We start from the raw sequence: 22,362 nt of genomic DNA, 5'->3' as shown, positions 1-22,362 counted from the left end.
TTGAGTTAAACATCCTGTGAGGGTGGGTCCTGGCCAACCGGGCCGGGGCCTTCACCAGAGGAGGCATGGCCTCTCTGGCACACAGAGGAGGCCTGCGAGAGGACAGACTTGGGGAGAGGCCTCAGGAGACAACACCCCCGCAGAACCTGACCTCGGACGTGCAGCCCCGGCACCCTGAGAACCTGTGTCTGTCATTCCAGTGCCCTGTCAGAGCCCCTCTTCTGGGCACAGCTGGCTTGTGCTGTACTGCTCTGGGCCAGCTGTGACCCACCCATGCAGAAGGAGCCTACGGTGGCCTCTTCAAGGCCGCTCAGCCCAGCCAGGGCCCAAGGCCCTCCATCATTCTGGAGAGAAAGCACCATCTTGGGGCCAGAGAACATGCGGGTGCCCAGGTGCTGCTGGCCTCTCCTGGCGGGAAACCCAGGCGGGGCGCGGGGAGGCACCAAACCCATGGAGCCGGGACAAGAGAGAGCCAGTCTGCCCCAGAGGCTGCTCGCAGCCCACTAAGCCCTGTGGGCCTCCTCGCCAAGCAGGCTTGTTCCTTTAAAGGAGGGACTCTGACCGCAGGGAAGCCGGTGTGCTGTGTGGCTCCGGATATTTACCGCAAAACCACTTTGAAATCACCTCCCTGACAGTTGCTGCCGACGGAAATCTGAAGCTCCGTGCCATCGAAAAGAGGCCTGGAAAGTTCCCTAATTTTAGGGAAGCATCTGCTGTTCCCTAAGACTATCGGAACAATAAACCCCGAAGTCAATAAACCCCTGGTTATGCTGCCAGGGCAAATCCGGTTTCCTGTTACCAAGGACAAGAAGCCCGCAGCCAAGACTAGGGAAGCAAGGCAGGCAGTGGGAGGCCACACACACACAGGTCCCCCATCCCTGCTGGTCTGCCTTTGGCACCCTGGGCCCCATTTCTGCTGTGGCCCCTCTCATTGCAGCCGGGTCCCCACAGGAGCTGGGAGCTTGGCTCCTGGGCTGCAGGACCCACAGAGCAGTTGGCACCCTGGGGTGTGGGCGCTGGCAGTGCAGCCCCGCCCACCTTCCCAACTTTAATTCAGCCTCTCACTCAATACAAGAAGAGCCCCCACTCACTCCCTTACTGGGGATCAAATCAGAGCATCCTCAGGGTGGGTGGGGAATGTTGTCCTCGGGTGCAGAATGGGCCGGGAGGTTCAGACTTCCTGCTGCTCGGACGCCCTCTGCTTGGAGCTGGCTTTTTCCTGTTGCTTTTCCGGGGACGGGTGGGCATCACGACAGGTGATAGAGGCACCAGCCAGTTCCAAGCTCCAGCGCACTGGGGGCTCTGGACGCAGCACGCCCAGCCTCGTGGCTGTCTGCAGCCCCTCCAGGCAGGCCAGTGGGGAGCTCCATGCTGGCACTTCCACTGTTCCTGGCGACCAGGCCAGGCCTTTGGATGTTGTCATTAGCATCACTGAGCTATAAAATTAGAGCATTGATGCATTTTTTTGTGCCTTAAGAATCACACTGAATTGTTAACATCTTAGAAGGTGGCTGAAAGTTGCATTTCCGTCTTCCCTTTCTCTTAAAGGAGAATTATTGAACAGGAATGTTTTTCTGCTCAAGCCCCCCACCCTGCCCCGAGGTCCCTGTCTGCCCCCAGCTGGTCACTTACAAGGCCAGATCCTTTCCCATCAGGATTGGGGTGTGCTGTGGTGGAGGCCCATAGGTTCTGGGGTTTTGTTGAGGCTTCCAGCCCCCAGCACTGGAGAGGGACAGGGGGAGGGGGAGAGAGGATGAGAGGGAAGAGGCCCAGCAACTCCAAATGGAGCTACTTATAACCCTGCTGCAGCAAATGGAGCCGTCGGGAGACACTTTACTGAGAAAAGAACATTGCTGGAGCCAGGGGTGCCTTCTGCAGGCCGGAGCGGGATGCAGGTTCGTCTGCAGAACACGGGACCTGGCACAGGTGAGTCATTTAAAGAGGTAATTGAAATACTAAGTTAGGATAATACCCTTAGCTGTCACAGGCGCCTAGGATTTCTCGTTTTAGTTCACATCACTCTGATCTGTAAGCCACTTACTTTTACGTCCCCACACAAATCTTGAGCTTCGCACAGTGTTCTCTGCAGAAGTCGAAGCATTCACCCAGACCATTTTTCATATTAAAATGTGTTCTTTGACCCAAAAGAGTTGCCGAGCGCTGCCCGGGGCCTGCGCAGGGCGGTGCCTTAAACACAACAGCAGCAACACAAAACACACCAGACACTCCACACCATCTGTTTCCTCTCCCCACGAACACGGCAGGAGAAACTGGTCTGCTGGGGTGAGGAGTAGGGGAGGCAGATGAGGGCGAGGAGGGCAGTTCTGTGCAGTAAAGAGTTGAACCTTGTCCAAAGAGGGGTCTGGCCTTTGTTCTCACCTTCTGGGGGGTGATCACTAAGCCCTTGGATCACTAATACCCACATGGTGGAGGTATCTTTGCCCGGGGGCCTGCCATCCATGCAACTGAACAAATAGGATAGTTGTGGGGTGATGGCTGGCCATGTCGGAAAGACCAACAGTGTGATTTGGGGTCGGAGCTTTGCGTCTCGAAGCATCAGCAACTCCAGGAGAATGGAGACGGGGATCTGCGGGGAGGAATCACTCGTGCCCCGATGATGGAGCCACAGTCAAACTCTGGACGCTGAGGCTCGGGCCACCGTTGCTGGGTGTGAGGCTCCGTGAGCACTGTCACATGTGGGTGCTGGAAAAGGGACACTGTGGGGAGACGACCGCTGAAGCTGGGTGTGTGGACATGCAGCCATCCTACTATCCCTCCTCCCATCCATCTTCTCATCCATCCTCCGTCCATCCCTCCTCCCATCCACCATCATCCTCCTTTCACTCCCTTGAAGAAACGTTTACTGAGCACCTTCTGTGTTCCCCGGCTTTGGGGGCAGGATGATGATTTAAGATAACAGTCCTCGGCCTCCGGACTCAGCTATAGTGTCACCTTTGTCAGTTTCATCCGCTCCCTGACCCATTTTATCCAATGCCACCTCCACGCAGACATGCCACGGACTTGGCTCTCCTGCCCACGCTCTTCCTTGCCCTCTAGGAACTATGTCCATTTGCTCTCTATTGTCTTGCAACATGATGTCCCAAAGCCCCTTCACACTCAGCCCAAGCCTGCAGCACGATGACATCGAGCCCCCGCATCTAATTGACACGTCCCTTTGACGTCACCCTCCAGCTGCCTCCTCACTCTGTCCCTTCTCCCAGGCGCTCGGAGCCCCGCACTGGCGCTCAGCTGAAGGGTGGACCGCCCCACCCCACCCGCTGGCCTCCCTCCAGCCGTGCTCCCGCGGAGTGGCCAGAGGGCAGGCCTGCTCAAGTCTCAAGTCTCCACCTCTCCAACCCTCAGCGGCTTCTCTGCGGAGACAGCCACCGCCCCTCGGCCCACCGGGTCTGCCCCGCGCCCAGCCTGGCCTCTACCTCTCCGCCCTCCACATGCCCTTCCCTCCATGCACGGCCTGCACCTGCTGTTTGCTCAGCCTGGGGTAAGCTTGCTCCCCCTTCCTGGAGGGAACTTAGGCACCTGCAGGTCTCAGCTCCAGCGTCATTTCTTCCAGAAATCCCCCCAGGTGCCTCAAGGAGTGGCCCCGTTCCCATCGGAGGGTCAGCCTGGCCCAGGGGGATCCGTCTGATTCCCCTCTAGAGGGTCAGCTGGGTGAGCGCACGGAGCCTATCTGTTTTTGTCCGCTTGTTTTGATTCGAGCCCTTGGCCTAGTGCCCGGCCCTAGCGGGACTCCAGCATCAGACAGTGAATGAATGATCACAAGGCAAGAAGTGCCGAGGAAAGGATTTACAAAGTGAGACGCGGAAGCCAAACGCCAAGGAGGTGTCCCGCGTGCTGGGAGCTGGGAGGCGGCGGAAGCAGCTACAGCAGAGCTAGAGTACACATTTCCAGGAGAGCCACACCCCAAACCCACTGCAGGGGAAAGACCAGCAGGACCAGAGGGGAGGGAGCATTTTAGCAGCGTGTAGGGTGGAACACTTTGCAGGGCGAACCCGGGCGGCTGTGATCTGGAAGGTGGGCTGTGGTCAGCTGCTAAAGGGCCCTGAATCCCATCCTGTGGGGTTCATTATCCGGACCTTCCAGAGGAACAGCTGACCACGCTCCTCTGCGCGGCCTCTGGGGCTGTGGGTCCCCAAGAGCAAACCTCACGCTGCGGGGTTATAATTGGCAATTTCCCTGTCTCTCCCTGTGGACGGCGCCTCCCCCAGTGCCTGGCGTTGTGGGTGCTCTGGTCTTTTCTGAATGCATCACGTCGTGACACAGGGCCAGGCCATGAAGGGAAGCCCAGCAGGAAGGCCCAGGGGAAGCCCAGCCCAGGTGCAAGATGGTACAGGCAGAGTAGGAAAGTGTCAGAGCCACCCAGGAGAAGGCCCATGGGATTTGAAGGTCCTAGTTTACAAACTGTGTGGCGAGGGGCGGGGGTCCGGGAAAGAAGAAGCAGGGGCGAGGGATGCCACAGTGCCAGAGGCCAGGGCAGCAGCGGCCTGACAGTGGCAGGGAGAAGAGGCGCCAGGAAGATGCTCATCAGGTGCGGCCGCGGGGGGATCGCCCTGGATGACTGTCTCTGCATCACCACCCTGCTGTTGTGCCTCAGTGTCCTCATCTGCATCTGTACAACAGGGGACCTCGGTGGCTGTGGGGAAGGTGGAGTGAGTCAAACTCATGTCAAGCCTTCATGGGTGTGGCCTGCTAGGTGGTGGCACTCTGCCGTCAGCTGCTGTTACCACTGGGTGGGCAGCTCGGTGCCGAGAGCAGGAACTGCAGAAAGGAGCAATTACAGGGTTTCGGAGCCAGTGCCCGTATAGACCAGCAGAGCAGTTTGGTGCCACAGGAGAGACACAAGATGTCACCGGCTCCTCTGAATGTGGCTGCCACCCAGTGGGGGAGGGGAGGGGCAGAAGGTCCTGCTCCTACCCAGCACAGCTTGGACTTGCTGGGGGAGGAAGGGCACCGTGGGGGACCCCGCATCTGCAGGCGTCAGTGCCAGCCTCTGCAGGAAGGCACCCGGCGGCCGTCCCTCTCTCTGGTCAATGTGACGCTGGGAAGGAGCGCCAGCTCATTCAGCCCGGACCCAGGAAGAAAAAGTGCAGCCACCACATGGCCCAGGGGCCTGGGAGCTCCTGTCCCCTCCTCGCCCTTGAGGCCTGATGTCCGGAGCCGTGTGGGTCAGGCTGCGGGGGGAGGAGAAGGGAGGCAGGAGGAAGTCTGGAGGTGGCTTCCATCCCCCGTCAGCAGCAGTTCGGGGCAGTCACTGCTTTTCTCGGGGCCCAAGTTCCTTCCAGAAGAGTGACGAGGCGAGTGACTGCTGAGTTTCCTTCAGGTTTTGCCTCTGGAAGTTTCTAAATTTGATTCTGGTGTGTCCACCTGTTCCTCTCTGCCACTTCTTTTGAAAACACGCCTCCCGTTATTCTTAACAAGGCCGGAACAGCTGCCACATACCTGCCTGCCACTTGTCTTCGTCCAAGGCCTGGAGCTCACAGTGGGACACGTTGGCAGGTCGCTGCCGTGGAGAAAGCGGCTCTCCAGCCTCTCAGACTATTTTGAATGTCCTGTTGTCCTCGAGGCGGGGGACAAGGTCGCCTGTCTGCTCCAGGGATCGGAAACCAGTGTATTTTTAGGAGCTTTAAAAAGAAGAGGCCTTGCTCTGGGCCTCAGGCAGAGCATGTTCGGTATTCTCGGTCCCGCGTGGATCTGGACTGGGCCATGGGTGCCGCCTCAGCCTGGCTGGGCACCCCCAGGAAGCTGACCCCTCCTGGGGGCCACCCAGCCCCCTGCCCGGCCTCTTCCTCACTGCTTATGGGTGGAGTCTCCAAGACTAAGCCTCTTCGTCATCACCCCTCCCCCCCAGGTCAGCGCATGGGCCTCTCCATTCTCCACCAGAGAGGTGGGTTGGGGGCAGCATCCTAGCAGAGGCTCAGAAAAACCCTGGCCTGGCCATATCTGCAGACCTTCTGGTCTCTCAGGCCCTCGCTTTGCCAAGAGGCCTTTCTTTAAGGTTATGCTGTGGGGAGCTGAGCTGACCTGGCTCCAAAAGATGTAGGAGTCCCGGACGATTCAGAAGCTAAGACGCAGCAGCCCAGCTGCCTGCCCCACAGCCCCGCCCAAGGGCAGGGTCCCCGCAGCACAGCAACCGCCAGTGGTCAGTGCTCAAGGCCCCTCCGCTCAAGGCCCCGTTGCTGCTCTGGGGCTCACTTGGGCCCTGTCCCCGGGGAGCAATGAGGGGGGATTCTTCCACTATGGCTGGCAGTGTGGGTCAAATGGTGTCCCCGAAATACCCACGTCTACCGGAACCTCAGAACGTGGCCTTCTTTGAAATGATTCATTACAGGCGTCCCTGTGTGCAAACGCGTTCCCACTGGATGGGGCAGGGGAAGCCAACTGAGTGACTGGTGTCCTTGTGAGAAAGTAGAGACAGGCACAGGGGACAGACGTATCACCTGGCGGGGACGCTGGAGTTACGCAGCCACCGGCCAGGAGCACGCGGTCTCCGGCAGCTGGACGAGGTAGGGAGGACCCTCCCTGCAGCCTCTGCGGGAGCATGCCCACCCCACCGGCGCCTTGATGTGACCTTCAGGCCGCGGAACTGCCAGAGAACACGTTTCTGGGTTAAGCCCCCACCTTTGAGGTCATTTGTTCCATGCCCCCAAGAAGCAGACGCAAGTCCAGGGAAAGCCGGCGCTTACCAGCCAACTTCGGATGGATGGTCTGAGCCCCCTTTAGCCTCCAGTGACCCACCTGACCCCCAGGGGGCGGGGATATCCAGCTCGCATGAGCAGCTGGCCCCTGGGGGTGGCTTCCAGCCTGACCATCCAGGAGGGCAGCAGAGGCCATGTCCTCCACCTCCTCCACCTCTACATAGACAGCAGAGCCGCTGGGCTGGCCCCTCACAGCCAGGCCTCTCTCCGCAGGGTGCCCTGGTCGCTTCTGCAAGAAGGTGACTGAGCCCCAGCTCCCAGGGGACTCACTCCCTGCCGCACACCCCCACAAGGAGTGGCTCCAGCTGCAGAGGGCAGAGATCACTGCCCCAGGGAGCAGCTGAGGACCAGGCCCTGGGTCCCCTGGGAAGGAATGCTGAGGACAGACCCCGAGGGGCTGACTGGGAGGACGGGGCTCATGCTCTGGAGCAAAGAGCACCCAGAGCCCACGCCAGGTGAGTGGCAGGGACAGGGAAGACCCCTGTGTCCTGTCTCCCCAACGTTTTCATGCCCACAAACCAGAGCAGGCAGACCCTGGGGCTGTGACTACAGATGTAATTTCCAAGGCAATACTCCAAGTCCAGATGGTTCCCTGACACTGTATTTCTTAATGTAAAAATGCTTCTGAATCTTGTACTCTAGTCCGTAAAACTGTATTTGTTTTAGTAAAACTGACATTTTAAATCATTTACAACTAAAGTCCTGACCCTTTGACACCCGCCCTCCCTCCGCCCTCACTTTCTGATGTGGACAGTTAGGATCATCGCCAAACGGCCTGGGAGGCAGACTGGGAGGCAGGTTGGGAGCTCTGGGGAGCGAGGGGCTGGGCCTGGGGGAGCATGGGGACACTCACCAGAGCCTGGGGTGTCACCAGGAGAGGAAGAGAGCCCAAGGCCTGAGGGCCAGTGCACGCTGGGATGCTCTCCAGCTGCCAACGGGCGTCCCTGGACTCTGGGTGGGCCTGTGGTCTCCCACTCCTCTTGGGTGGAGGCTGCTGCTAGACACAGCCCTGGGGGGGGGGGGGACAGCGCTGGCAGGGCCACAGGACCAGGCAGCTTGGAGGGGGAGGCGCCAAGCTGGGCCACCCCAGCTGCATGGCCTCCAGCGGCTGGTCGGACATGAAGGCCAAATGGGGAGGAAAATCCTCCTGTACTTTCTTACTTCCTTAGACAGGAGCGGGAGCCTCTGTCTGTCCTGACATCAACCCCGGAGCCAGGCTGCTCCTAAGGCCCAGCATCAGCTGAGGTCCTCTGGCCCTGGAGGGGCAGGGAGCTGGAGGGGCCCACCCAATGCCCACCCTGCCCTGAGGCTTATGCAGGAAACAGGCACCTGGAGGTGAGGCCTGAGCTCTGGTCTCTGTGGGCCCCTCTGTCAGAGATGACCAGGCCCCTCCCTGCCCCTGAGGGTCAGCGGGGGAGCTGAGCCCCAGAAAGCTGCCTCCAAGCCTCCCTCCAATCCTCTCATCCAGCAGAAGCCTCGGCTGCCCAGGGAAGCATTTGAAAATAGAGTCTAGTCTTAAGTGGCTTAGCGGGGGTTGCCAGAAGGGGGCCTGAGGGCGATGGCAGGGCAGGGGAGCCCTGGGTCTTCTCATCCTGGTCTTGGGAGAAACCAGATGGCTGCCAAGAGGAAGACCTGGGCGTGCAGAAGCTCCAGCCCCTCTTTCTTCCAGGACCGGAGTCATTTAAAGGTGCCCCGTACCCTTGGCCGGAGGTTGGCCTGGCCCTGGGCCCAGAGACGCAGCCCCGGGGCCTGACTGCAAACCCTGGAGAGGCCTGCAGGACCCACAGCACAACCCTGGGTCAGCACCGGGACCCCCACAGCAAAGTGAATTCCCTTCCCAGCTGCCTCCAGGCTAATTGCTAGAGCTTGATCCCCTTGAGCGGGGAAGAGGTCCTGTGGTGCCCCAAATGCATGACTAGTGGGCCCCAGATCCCAGAAACGTGACCTGGGATCAGGTCTGAGGAAATGTGTTCTAAGTCTGGAACTTTGGGGAAAGAAATGGTGAAAAGGGAGTTCCCGGGGTCCCTGGCCAAAGGCGGCCACTGCTGGGAACACTCCTCCGCATCCCTCTCGTTCTGCCTGATGCCTGCTCGAGCTTGAGGCCCCAGCAGAAGGTCACGTCCTCCGCGAAGCTTCCTGCGCACCTGGCTGCAAGGAAGCGCTTCTGCCGTGTCCGGGGACACCAGTGAACACCCACGCGCGGGGGACACATGTGTCCTGTGGCCCGCACCACGCCGTCTCCGCTCTGGGCATGCTGGGGGCGCAGGGCCCCCCAGAGCTCACAGGAGGGTGTGGGGCAGGGTCTGTGCACGGTGCAGCGGCTCCCGGGACCCGAAGAGCTTCGCTGCTCAGGGCTGGAGAGATGGCGGCGGCTCCTTTTCCTTGCCCAGCCTGTCCCCATCCCCGCGCTCAGCAGAGAATTGGGGGATCTGGTGCCCCGATGCCAGGGCTCCTTCGCGGGGACAATCGCCAGCCCCCCAGATACGGGATCGCCCCCCTCCCTGCGGCTGCTCGGACAAAGGCGACGCGGCCGGAGCCAGAGCCGCGCCCCTGCGCGCCCGCTCGTGCGCCGCGGTCTGGCCGGCGGATCCGTCTCCAAAACCAAACCACGGCAGACATTCTCGCCTCCGAACCCTCCCCCACCCGCTGGGGATCGGGGCGGGGGCGAACAGGACCCCCGAGAGTGCTTGCCGGGCGCCGCACGGAGGGAGACCCGCGCGCACCACCGGGGCCGCCCGCTGGGCCGTGCGCGCCGCGCCCCCCGCGCCCCCGCGCCCCCGCGCCCCCGCGCCCCGCGCCCCCCGCGCGCCCGCGCCCCGCGCCCCCGCGCCGAGCCGAGCCTGCCGCAGTCGGGCGGGGGCGGCAAGCGGCGCAGCGCGGCGGGCGCGGGCGAGAGGCCCCTGCATTGCAGCTGCGCCGAGCCGCGTGCGTGCAAGCGTGTGAGGCTGTGCCCGCCATGCGTGTGTGTGTGTGTGTGTGTGTGTGTGTGTGTGCACGCGCGCCGCCCCAGTGTGCGGGGCTCCGCAGTGCCCCCCCCCGGCCCCCCCCCGCCCCCCAGCCTCGCCGCCGCGCGCGTCTCCACCTCCCTGCGCCGCCCGCCCGGAGGTCGCCGGGTAGCCGCGGGGCGGAAGGCGAGCGGGGCGGCCGCCCAGGCCTTCGCATCATCTTCTCCCGGACTAGAGCTCACTGCCAAGCCGAGGGGTTAGCCCGCTGCAGAGTCCCCACCCCGAAACCCCATCCCCCCACCCCCCTGCTCTGGCGGAAGACACCCCTGCGCTGCCCTTCTGCCCTGCGCCCCTCCCGCTGCGGTTACTGATCTGGGGGTGCAAGGCTGGGAAACGACCCTTTGGTGATCAGCTCGGGATGCCTTTAGGGAAGCATAAGGAGGGAGGGAGCGCAGCCCCTCCTGCCCGGGAAGGGTGAAGGGGGGGCCTCAGCTCCCCTGCCCAGGACGCGTTTCCCTCCCCCTATGTGCAAGGGCAGCTGGCAAAGGCCAGCGGGCAGGGGCGCTGGGTCCTCCAGGGCGCCAGCTGCTCTCTTTGGTGGTGGCCCTGCCGGCTGCCCCCCACTCTCCTGTGTGCGCGCCCCGGGCTGGATGACCCAGGAGGTCGGAGCTCCAGGTTCCCAGGGAGGGGGCTGCTGGCGCGCGGGCCCCATTCCCCAAGGAGTCTGGCCTGGCCGAGATCTGGGGTGTATTTGTCATGAAGCAGTTAAGGGGGCTCCCCCTTCCTGGTCTCCATGGCAGCATCCTGTGCCCACAGCCTCCTGCCGGGTCCTGCTGCTTTCTGAGCTTCTGGGGGGGCTGGGAGGGGGGCTGGCGGATATCTCTGCCCTGAGGCTGCACCTGTCTCCAGCTCCCTGGTTCCAGCACCCCTGCGGGGAAGTGGCTGGCCCCTCAGGGCTCTGCAGATTCCCAGCTCCTTTCCCCACTCGTTCCACAAAACTGAAACCGGATTTCCTGAACTGGAGCCCTGATCACCCTGCCCTTCTCTGTTACATCCTGTGGGTCATCGCCACAGCTCGGCTGGCTCCGACCTTGGGCCGGAGGCTGCAAGGCCAGCCTGGTGTGCCCAGGCAGCCATTGCCAGGGCGCAGGTGCCTGCTGACCCAAAGCCGCCTCTGGGGACAGCTCAGAGGGCTTGGTGGCCCGGCAGCAGCCAGGCACCATGTCCCGCTGGAGCTGGGATGAGGCTGAGGTTTGCACACGGGGTCTCAGGCTCAGCAACCCCCGATCCCGCCAGCAGCCAGCGGCCAGGGTAAGTCTGGGAGGCGAGAAGAGAGAATGGCTCCTGTGGGTGGGGTGGGGTGCGTAGGGAACCAACAGAGCAGCTCATCCAAGACCCCACACCTCAGGTGTCGAGGCTCCAGCCAGGTACCCCAAAGACTGACTGCGGTTGCTGTCCCTCCCACTCTGTTCCTGCTGACTGCAGACTGGCAGCTCAGCCCCCGGCCACCTCGGGCCAACCCTTCCGACCTCAGTGTGCCCAGCCTGTCTTTGGCAGCTTCTCTCTGCAGAGCCTCTGCCACAAAGGCACCCACACCCTGGGCTGGACCCATATTCTGGAAGACTCTGCCCTCTTGGGTACCCCCTTTGGAGCTTAGTGGGGTTCGCCGACCCTCCCTCCAGATGGTGATGCTGGGCTGGTTTCAGATACACCACAAGGCAGAGGCTTAAGTAAAAGCAGCCTAGTGGTGGGGGACGGAGGGGGGCATGACTGCCTTCCCAGGCCTTCAAGAGAACACCTGGATCCTTCTCCCCATGAGGTGGAAGCTGTAATGGGGCTCCCTGTCTGGGCTGTAGGAGCTGAGCAGCGCCCCAGCTTCATGCCTTGCTGTTGTCTCTAAGAGGCTGGGATGTTTGGAGATGATCTCAGGAGCTGCTTCAAGGAAATAGCCTGAGGTGGGGGGCAGAGGCTGCTTGAAGTCAGCTCAGGGCCTATTCGAGAGGGGCCTCAAGTAACTGGGGGGCTGGTCTGGCCCCTCGGATACCCTGGCAGGGGTGACAGGCACAAGTTGACACCCTTCATTCTGTACAAGGGAGAGACACCCTGTCTGACGGTGGAGACCCAGTCCAGCCTGGTGGGGACCTGGGCCCCCATACGTTAGGCCTGAGGTCCCCAAGTGCCTGGCGGGTGACGCGGGTGTCGGTCTTACCGTCCAGTGACAGCCAGTCATGCTGGGAGGAAGGGAGCGTGGGCAGGGCCCGAGCTTTGTACTCAAACACCACCGAGTTGGAGATGATCTGGTTGTTGAAGGCAACTTGTAGGGTCACAAGACCAGTGTCATGGGCTGAAAGCAAAAGGAAGAGAAGTCAGGGCCTGGGAGGGTGCGGGAGGCCTGGTGCACCAGAGGGACCCGGGGAGCCCGGCCCCATGTCCTTCCTGGGGAGCCCACGCCTGCGCCTGCGCCTGCTCACTCCTCCAGGCCTCACGTCTCCTCCAGGAAGCTTCTCTGACCCCAGCCTCAGCCGGTCGTCCTGCCTCCACCCCATGGCCTGTGTAACAATTGCTGGTCTGCCCCTCCTCCCTGGCGGGGGGCTGGGGCCCAGAGCAGATTTGCCGAATGAACCAGGAATGAATGAATGAGCGCAGGAATGACTGGACGGACGCAGGAATGACGGGATGCATGAATGAATGACTAGGTGAGTGGCCCCATCCTGCCCACGGCCGCGCCACCTTTCCCCTTGTCCCTCCATCAGCGCCACCCACGCAGCCTTTGCTCAAACTCCTCTCACCCCTTCCCACAGGCTGTCCTGGCTCCCTGAGGCCTGGGCCGTGTATTTTTAGAAGTCCTCTGGCTCCCGATGGAGCAAGTGCCGGGGTTGCGCCTGGCATGCTGGTCCTGGGGTGCGGAACTGGGGCGCTGGCTGGTGAACTTTGGGCAGAAAGGGCCCTTGTGGGGCTCACTCACTGCTCTGGCCTGCCGCGGGGCCCAGTGAAGACAGCCAGGGGGCAGAAGGAACGGGCTGCTTTCTTGTGGCTAGAGCAGAGCTGCCGGGTGAAGACCTGTTGCGCCCCTGGTGTGAGGGCGCTACTCTGTGGCTCCTGCTGAGATCTCAGGGCATGACCGGGGGTCCAGGGTGCTCTGTCTTGCTGGGCCTTGTCTCCAGGGGTTGTCAGGGTTACCTGCTGCTCTCTGCCTTGCTTTTCTGGAACACCAGACACCAGCGCCTGAGCTGCCCCAGGACGGACTTCCAGGGAGGACACACGCAGGGATCGAGTTACTGTTCGGGCTCTTGGCTCTGGGCACGCACAGATCAGAGGTGTTCCAAGTCCATTGGCCACTCCGGTGCGCAGAGAAGCCCGGCCGCCCTCGCCTCCTGGGGGAACCAGCTCACCCGCCTGCGGCCTCTGTCCACGCCAGGTGCATGATTGTGGCCTCTGTCCGCGCCAGGTGCATGAAGTCCCTGGAGCAGCGTTCAGCAATCAGGTTCAGGGGCCTCCGCGGAGCTCCCCCTGTGCCTTCACCCCGGTGTGACCTAGTCCAGGCCATAAGCTGAACCAATAGGCTCCATGGTGGGTGGGGTCCTGCAGGCCCTCCCTGGGGCTCTTCTGGGCAGGGGCCCCAGCTAAGTGCAGAATCTCCTGGGGCTGTACAGCGTCCCTGGGCAGCCCTCCAAGCTCATGGTCACTTGCTTTCTCTGGAGACTTGCCCCGGAGATTCCTTTACCAGCAGAATGAAGGGCCATCGGCCTCTTGTCACCTGAGCCTGCTTAGCTCGGCTCCCCTCAGCAAGCTTCTGCCCTTCGGCCGGCCCCGGGGAGTGGAGGGTCTTCTGTGGCTCTCCCCACACCACATCCTGGCAGCCATACTATCTAGGAGGCCCCAGAACTGAGGGGCAGAGGCACGCGATCCTTCCCCAGAGAGACAGAGCAGAAAGGACCTCACCCTGATGGCTTCCTGGGTCTCCCCACTCAGCCCATCGGTCAGTCCTGGGTCCACCCACCTCTTTCCATCCCCTCTGCCCCACCCGGTCCAGGCCACGTAGCACTTCCTGTCTATGCTCCTCCTTAGCTTCCTGCTGAGGGCAACCTTGGCACACCCGAGGTGGTGTTGGGGGACCACATTCCAGGGTCCCTGTGTGAAAGCAATGGGTACACTGCCCATGGGAACCTCCTCCCCAAGTCAGGAAAGATGACCCCTGCTGCTTCCAATGACTCCTGCCTCTGTTCTTCCCCCACATACCCAGAAACCTTTTAAAGACAGTTTAACTCAAGTCACTCCCCACTTAAAACTAATGGCTTCTGGGCCTCCCTAGTGGTGCAAGGGGTTAAGTCTAAGCACTATGAAGCTATCACCAGCCACTGCAGCACAAGTTCGATCCCAGGCCAGGGAGGTGATCCACAGGGCGCAGCAGACCTCTCCTATCTCCCCGCTGCTCCCCTCAGCAGGGTATTTCAGTAGATCCACCTGTTCTGCTCCCCACTCTGTCTCTGGGGAATCTTCTCACCCCCCACACCTCTGGTCTACACCCCAGCTCTTGTGTGCTTAAATAAATCTCTTTTTTTTTAAAGATTTATTTTTATACAAGAACTGGGGTATAGGTCAGATGCGCGGGAGGGTGAGAGGATTCACCAGAGACAGAGAGGGGAACAGAACAGGCAGACTCAAGAAATGCACTGCTGAGGGGAGCAGCGGGCGCGACAGGAGAGGTCTGCCTCGCTATGTGGGATTCTTCCCGGCTGGCCGGGATCGAACCTGCACTGCAGAGGCTGCGGACAGCTTCACAATGCGGCGCTCAACTGCCTGTGCCACCAGAGAGGCCCTAAATAAATAAATCTTAAAAGAAAAAAAAAAACCAAACTAATGGCTTCTCATTGCAAGGAAAGCCAAATCAAACTCTTCCCCATGACTTGGGAGGATGGACATGGCTGGCCGCTGTCATCTTCCCCAGCCTTGCCATGTTCAACTCCCTCCAGCTTCATAGTCCTCCAACTTGCTAAGCCGCTTCCTGCCTCAGGGCCTTTGCACTTCCTTTGCCCTCTGCCCAGGTCTTCTCCCCCCACAGCCTCCCATAACTGGCAGGTCCCAGCCTAATGTCCTGGTCTGGAGAAGCCTCCCTCCCCATCCATCCATGGGACCTCCCTCCTCCTGGGTTTCTGTGTCACGTTACCACATTCGAGTGTCCCTGCTACAGTTTTCTCCAGTTATCTTGGTTATTTCTTTGTTTCCTTGTTGCTTCTCTGTCTCCTGCAGCAGGACATAAGCTCTGCTAGAGCTGGGCCAGGTCTGTTCCGACCGCTGCTCACGCCTGGTGCCGAGGCCCTGCCAGCCCGTGACGTCCACTCAGTGGCTGGGTTTTGAATGAATCACTTCACCAGGCTGGGCACTTGCTTGCTTTGGTTTGAATTTCATCTTTTGCCTTTGGGGGCCTTCCCAGGAATCCAGGGTGGGGCTCTCCCCCAGCAAAGTCCTCCGGGTGCTGGCTGGGCGCCTCCATCCTTTGATCCGTGGTGGCCATTCTTTGCCCCGTGTCCTCTATCACCTGGGGCTCAGAGCACAGGCTGGGCACCCCCGCGGGCCCTGGGGCTGAGGGCTCTGCAGCGGCTGCCCAGAGCTGTGCTGTTGCTGGGGTTGACCCCCCTCATGGGTTTGCCAGCAGGTAGGTGGGCCAGGCCAGTGGGCAGCGGCCATTTTGCTTTGCCCCTCCCCCATGTCATGCGCAGCCCCAAAGGTGGCCTCTGAGTCCTTCTTTCCAAAGAGGCTGGGGGTCCCTCCTTCAAGTCCAGCACAAGCGTCCCTGGGCCCTGAGGAGACCCGCGGCCCAGGCCTCCACGCGTTGGCTCCCTGGCCCCAGGTCCAGCAGCGGAGGGCTTGTCCCCTGCTCCACGGCGGCACTTACCAGGCCTCTCAGACTATGTGACGAATGAGCAATGGGTGCCGTGTCAATGTGCGACCCTCCTTGTGGTTAGTTGGAGGACAGAGCGGTTCCAGCAGCGGGTGGGGCTGCCGTTTCTGGTTCCCAGGGCCCAGATGCAGGAGGTTAGAGGAGGCTGCACATGGGGGCTCGGTGTCTGGGCAGGCCTAGGGCCTGGACGCCTGCTGCCCATGCCTCACGCCTCCCACTCCCTAGGGAGGGAAGGGCCAAGGCTGCCCTCACTCAGGGAGCATAGTCTGGCGCTCCCTGACCCTTGCCTTCCTTTCTCTCCCTCGCCCAGCTGCCTGAGGCTCTAGAGGCAGCCAGGGAGGCCCAGGGAGGCTGACGCTAGGGCCCATGTACCGGAGGGCGCCCGCTGCTCTGGGGGCCGCCAGCTCCAGGATTCGCCAGGTCCTGGCAGGGGCATCACCCGAGAGGCACACCAAGGCCAGTCTTTCTGTGTGAGAGGTCAGATAACTCAGGACAGACAGGGTCTGGGTCCCCTGCCAGACAACAACCAGGTACAGGAAGTGGCATCTATTTATAGGCCAGCCAGCCCGCCAGCTGCAGGTGATAAGTGGGCAGTTTAATAACAGGCTGCTCTCTCCCCTCCCCCACCAGGAGCTGCATCAGCGCCCCCCACTGTGACAGGCTGGCCAGCCCTGGCATCTGGATGGCTCTGCCCCAGCCCCCCAGGGCTGAGAGGAGGGGGCGGGGTGGGGGGCATTGGGAGCCTGCCAGGCAGCTGGTGGGGGCAGTGCCAGTGGGGAGGGGACAGAGGAGGCCACCAGGGGCACTAGTCTGGCTCCCTGGGACGTTGGTGGTGAAGGGGGTGCTGGGGGCAAGAAGAGACTGAGAGCTGCGGCCCTGAGGGTGCTCTTGTGGGCCCCAGGGCAGCGGAGAAAGAGAGGGAGGAATGTTTTGTGTGAGCTCGGGAGCAGGGTGCAGGGCAGGCGGACGCTGGGGCAGACCCAGGCTCAGGTGGGACCGTCCCAGGTGGAACCAGGCACCTGGCACCAGTCAGCTCTGCCCTGCCCCGTCTCCGCCCATCCCTAGATCCCCACGGAGCATCCTCTCTCTCCTGTTATAGGTCCCCCAACCTCAGAAAACATGGGGTGGGGTCCCCACTTCACCACCCTGTGGTCCATGGGCCAGGCTAGCCAGGCAGGTGGACGATGGCCACAGGGGTCAGCAAGGGCTCCCCCCAGCAGTCAGGGAGCAGGACACACAAATTCTAGAAAGAGATTCATGCACAAGTCCATCCCTTCTTGTGGCCTGCAGGCTCTCTGCAAGCCCTGGGGGCACGTGGAGACCAAGAAAGTCTCAGACCCTGAGCCTGGTGGGGAGGCAGTGATGGCCCGAGGTCAGGATGGGCTACCTGGACCCAGCTAGGAGACAATGGGCCTTGGGGGGGTGGGGGGGAAGGGCAGAGCCACAAGGGGTGACATGGCGCAGCTCCAGCCTCTGAGGCCAGGAGTGGATTTTGCAGGTGTGCTTTCTTCTGGGCACGGGGCGGGGGGCCTGGCTTCCCCAAATTCTCACAGGCCATTCTTAGTTTGACCCTCGTCCCCACCACCTGGACGCCTGCTCCATCCTGCTCCGGGCCCAGGGCACCGACTGTGGGGCAGCCAGGCCAGATTCTTGCCTTCCAGCCTCTGCTCCACTTGGGTCCTGGTATCAGGGATAGGAGGAGAGGGGTCCGGTCTGCCTTACACCCGGGGTGACCTCTGACCCCAGCTGTCCTTCCTGAGCAGCCCCTGGCCCACCTGGTGCCCCCAGCTCCTGCAGCCCAGTATTCAAGGGCAGTGCCAGGGCCAGCCCTGGGGGCGTCAGCCTGGCTTATTTGTTCTAACTTGTCCTGTTCTCTTGAAAATCCCACCCACGCTTGCCTGGGGTCCCTGCTCGGATGGGGTCACCTGTCAGGACAGGAGACATTGTATTAGCCCACGGGACCTGCCCCGTCTGCTGAAGGGCGCCACAGCCCCCTCCCCCCACCCCAGCTCCGGGCCAAGCCCCTCACCTGGGCAGTAGCAGCGCAGCACCCCGGGCTGAATCAAGGACGCAGGCACTGAGACTTGGTCGAACAGGCAGCTGTAGTTATTGCTGGCTTCTTGCCACGGGCCTGTGATGAGAACCTTCACGCCTCCCTGGAGGAAGAGAGACAAGGACGGGCTTCAGCCCCCGACCCCCCTGAGAGCTGGGCGCAGTCCCGGAGCTGCCCTGCCCAGATGGGGTGCGCACCCCACCCGCCTGCTTGTGCAGTGTGTGTCCTCCAGCTTGGGCGCCAGTAGCCCTGACTTTGAGAACCACCATTTCAGGGTTGCAGCAGGAAGAGGGGGCCCTGCTTCCTGCTCCTGGTCCCCTGGGGCTGCCCGGATGCCCTTCCTGTGGGGCATCCACTGACCCTGACCCGCTCCCAGGTAACTTGCGATTCCGGGCAGAAGGGAGCAGGGTTCTTCAAAGCGCTCCAGGCCGTGGTGTGCCTGGCCATGGGCCGGTGGGACCCCTGGAAGGAAGCGGAGCAGAGGGAGGGGACTTTCTCTGCCCCCTGCCTATGGGCAGAGTGAGATTTTGAAAACAGCACCAAGCCTTCGTGTCACCCCAAGGTCTGGGAGCTCTGGTGGGGAAATGGGGAGAGACCCAGGGTCCCTAGAGCCCTGGGGCTGGGGGAGGGGCTGGGAGGTGGAGGAAGAAGGCATGGGCAGGGCTGTGAAGACAGAATGACAAAAGCGGGCAGGACTGGAGCCGCAGGGGCTCGGAGGGTGCGCTTGCTGCCGGAGGGCCGAGGGCTGGGGTGGGCTGGGGCCGGCCTCCCCACTCCTGCCTGCACCACCCTCCACGCAGCTGGGGGCCCCGCGCGAGTGCACACACACGGCGCAGACACAGGGGCCCTTGCATCCTGGGGGGCTGCAGCTGCACTAGCGGGGCCTGGGTACCGAGGGAGGGGACCACAGGTGAGCTTGCTGAGCTCCAGGAGATAGGGCCCGGCCCCCAAGGACCCCCGAGGCGCCCAGGAGCAGAAGAGCACTTGGGGAGGCTGCCTGCTGGGACCAGCTGGGGAGCACCACAGAGCGAGGAGTCCTCTTGCCCTGGTGGTCCCTGGCTCTCCACCCCAGGCGCCAAGCAGCTTTCCAGCCCTTCCAGGCCTGCGCAGGACGGCGTAGAGCGCGCCACCTAGTGTCCAGGCTGCAGAAGGCAGGCAGGGACGCCTGCTTGAGTGGAGGTGGTGAATGGGGTGGCCTGCGCCCCCCCCCCGCCCCCCGCAGCTCTGCAGCCAGAGGCCGGACCCCGGCGCCCCTTCCTTGGCGGTGTGACTCCCTCTCCTGCTCCATCACTTGCTCTTGGGTGGCCTCGCCTAGGCCCGACCCATCCCTGGCCTGGAGGGACAGCCCCCAGGTGCAACACCGGGCTTCCTCCAGACCCCCCATGTTTTTGAAACCAGGCCTGTCCCTCAGGGCCTTGGGCATCAGCAGCTGGATGGGGTCTTTCCAAGGATGAGGAAGGGTGGCCCCCCCCATAGCCCAGCCTGGACCCCCAGGCTCCCACCTGCGCTCCAGGCTGGGCCTTCTCTGGGCAACCTGGCTTTGGAGTGACTTTGGAGCAGTCACTTCTCCGTTTGGCAGCTAAAGTTTTGGGGGCAGGGGACAGAAGTCAGGACTAGAAGCCAAAAGCCCCTGTCCTCAGGCAAACGGCCCCACCTCTCTGGTGGCATTTGGCCTCCAGGGACCCTCCGGACCTTCACCAGGAGACCTGGAGCTCTGTTGGGATGTGGGGCTGGGGCTGGGACAGGGAGGAGGACACTTTGGGGTGCCTGGGGTACAGGCAGCTCAGGGGCACTCCCCCTGGACCCTGGAGGTACAGGAGCAGGGCTCCAGAAGGCCCCAGATGGTTTCCATGCGAGGAAAAGGGAAAAACAATTACCCGCGCAGCAGCAGCTGGCGGGGCCAGGGCTGCCTGGGAACAAAGGGACACAGAAATTGCCAGAACGCCGGCCCTTCTCCATGGAAACCACCGCAGGCCGGCTCCGCCTCTGTCAGTTCAGGGGGCCGTTCCCATGGCGACGCTGCCAGGCTGTGCTGATGGGCGGTGACGTGGGCACCTGAAGGTTCTAATTGCAGCCTCCTCAGCCTGCTGCCACCGAGTGTCAGCGGCCAGAGGTGACGCAGAAGGGCCGGGGGAGGGGCGGGCCCGCAGGTGCCATCTGAGGTCTCTGTGCCCAGAGTCCTGACAAAGGACCCCGGTTTCTGAGGCACCAAAGGGGGCACCGCCAGTGTGTGCGTATGTGTGTGTGCACGTGCGTGTGTGTGCATGTGCGCGTGTGCTCACACGCGTGTTCGTGTGTCTGTACACATGTGTGTGCATGTGTATTGTGTGTCTATCTGCGTGTGCACGAGCATGTGTGAGTGTGTTGGTGACCAGCTGAAGGAGGAGGCGAGAGGGGAGGGAGGCCCACAAGGGGCGGCAGGAGGCTGTGGCCTTAGCGTTCCTGCTAAGAGGATGCCGGGCCTTTGTCAGCCGGTGCCCAGCCACTGGCTCTTTAGCCGGGCCCTGTGTCCCAGCCTAGGAGGTGGCCCCCGCGGGGCCTGGCTGGAACCGGCAGCTTCTGACGGTCACACAGGCCTCTGGTGGCCAGAGCCGGGGAGAGGGCAGGGGCCTAACGTGCCCACCACGGGGCTGTGCTGGGACTGCAGGGCCAGGAGGGGAGGGGCCGTCTCCTGCAGGACCCCGGGGGTGACCCTAAGGCTTGACCGCAGAGGACAGCAAGGGGGGAGTGGGCGCTGGGGGCTCCTGGGGCCTCTGGGGGGCTCGCTGTGCGGCCCAAGGGCCCAGCCGGGCGGCATCTGTGCATTTTCCAAATCAAATGGAACATGAGCTGCTTTTGTGCCCCGTCACTGGAAGCACCTGGAAGCGCCGAGGGCTTCTGGAAAACCAGGGCTGAAGTCCTCGGGAGGCGGCCAGCCTCGCCCTTTCCTGTGCCCACGGCGCCCTCGCGTGGCCGGACGCGGAACTGGCTCTCGGAGCCGGCGCGAGGGAGCCGAGCCTCGGGTGCAGCGAGGCGGGGCGGCGAGGTTCGGGCCCCCACGGGGAGACGCCCCGCAGACCGGGGTCCTGCGCCGGGCTGGGAAGCTGCAATGTGGGAGAAGGGAGGCTCTGCCCTCCTCGACGTCGCCCCCAGGGCTCAGGGGAGCCTTGGGGACCAAATCTCTGGGGACCAAATCTCCCAAGTCCTAGGACTGGGAGGACCTGTGCACCCCGCCTCCCCCCCCCATTTGAGCTAAGGAAATGGAGGCCCCAGGTGCCGGGGCTCAGCGCTGGCATGGCGTGGCAGTGCTCCCGCCTCCAGCCAAGACCCTCTGTCCACATGTGTCCTGGGCCTCCCTCCTCCCTGAGTGGCTTCTCATGATGGGGGAACCTGCTGGGCTGGGGTGACCTCTCACCCGGGCCTGTGTGGGGGCCCTGAGCTCAGTGTGGCTCATAGGAGCAGGGGCTCCGAGACAGGGTCACGGGGAGCCACACCGGGAGGCGCTGATGGAATCTTGTGGAGAATGTGTGTGTGTGTGGGGGCAGGTGGAGACGGGGTACTGTCTGAGCCCTTTACTCAGCCCTCACAAACACCCCACCCGTCAGCATTCTCATCACCCCGATTTTAGGAACAGGAAAGGTGACCCCTGGGCCAAGGTCACGGCTGGTAAGCGTGGGGCCAGGGCTTGCCTTTGGGCTGCCCACACGCCCTCAGCACGCAGGGCGACGCATCTGGCGTGTGGGGCACAGGCCCGCGGTGGGCACCAGCTGGAGCCGCTGCGTTCACATGTGGCTGGTCCCGGGGTGCTCCCAGCAGGGCTGCCCTGCCCCTGGGCTGCTGGGGCATCTTGGGAGACCTGGGCATCTGCCCACAGGTGTTCTGACCTCGGCTTTGCCAGAAAAGCAAATGCTGCAGGGGCCATGAGCCCACCTATTGGGTGACCTTGCCAAGGTCATTCACAGTCACCAGTGGGCAGAAGGGAGAGGCACCTGTGGCTGGGACCTCTGCCACGAAAAGGACCACGAGCCTTGGCAGCCTCAGAACAGCGGCTGCCGACTCGTTCATCCCCGGACTACCTGCTGTGGGCTCTGCTTGCCCTGTACCTGGCCCTGGACCACCCCTCCCCTTTCACAGGTGAGGAAACTGAGTCACAGAGAAGCGATGTGATGGCAGAGACAGGACCCAAACCTGTGAGTGACCTCTAGACACACCCTCACCACTGGGCCATGCTGTCCCCTCCCCCTGGGCCCAGGAGGCGTTGAGGCCGTCGCCAGCTCCCTTCTCAGAGCACCCTGAGCCCCGTCCAGGGGCACCCGGTCCTGGGCCCGGCCAGCACCTGGGTCTGGAATGGCAGGGGTGTGGGCCAGGGTCTCTGCACTGCCCATAGCTGAGCCCTTCCAGGGGGCCGCATCACCCGAGAGGCCCTGGGAGGCTCAGGGTCTTCTAGGCGTGCTCCCCACCATGGCATCCCTGCAGCAGCTGCCATCCTGGATTCCGGGGAACATGGCAGTGGGGCCTGGGGTCAGGGAGATGGTGCTATTCCTCAACACCCCAGTGGACTGCGGGGGGCCCAGGGGTGTGCGCAGTGCCCGGTGGGCCTCTGCCACGGCACTTCAGAGGTCAAGCTTCCCTCCCTCACACTGGGCAAGATGGGGCTCCCGGGACCCAGACTTGGGGGCCCTGACTCTCCAGGTCGGACTTCAGCCCCAGGACCGAGATAGCCCGGAGGCGTGGGGGCCAGGGAGCCAGCCTGGGCCTTGGAATCCGCCT

At 62.7% G+C, this 22,362-nt stretch overlaps 1 protein-coding gene across 6 annotated transcripts in view; it reads right to left on the bottom strand.

The window, feature by feature from the left end:
• Nucleotides 1-22,362, bottom strand: part of CAMTA1 (calmodulin binding transcription activator 1) — a 637,675-nt gene that overhangs the window by 52,714 nt on the left and 562,599 nt on the right. For all 6 annotated transcript variants that reach the window (XM_054691786.1, XM_054691789.1, XM_054691790.1 and 3 more), the window contains 2 exons: nucleotides 17,590-17,716; nucleotides 11,868-12,002 (listed from right to left, as the gene is read on the bottom strand). In XM_054691786.1, the coding sequence (XP_054547761.1) occupies nucleotides 11,868-12,002; nucleotides 17,590-17,716 (262 nt within the window). The remainder of the gene's footprint in view (nucleotides 1-11,867; nucleotides 12,003-17,589; nucleotides 17,717-22,362) is intronic.

This window comes from Talpa occidentalis, unplaced genomic scaffold (assembly GCF_014898055.3).
Source record: "Talpa occidentalis isolate TD23 unplaced genomic scaffold, MPIMG_talOcc4v2.1 talOcc4.9, whole genome shotgun sequence".
NCBI lineage: Eukaryota > Metazoa > Chordata > Mammalia > Eulipotyphla > Talpidae > Talpa > Talpa occidentalis.
This window is presented reverse-complemented; position numbering and strand designations above follow the sequence as displayed.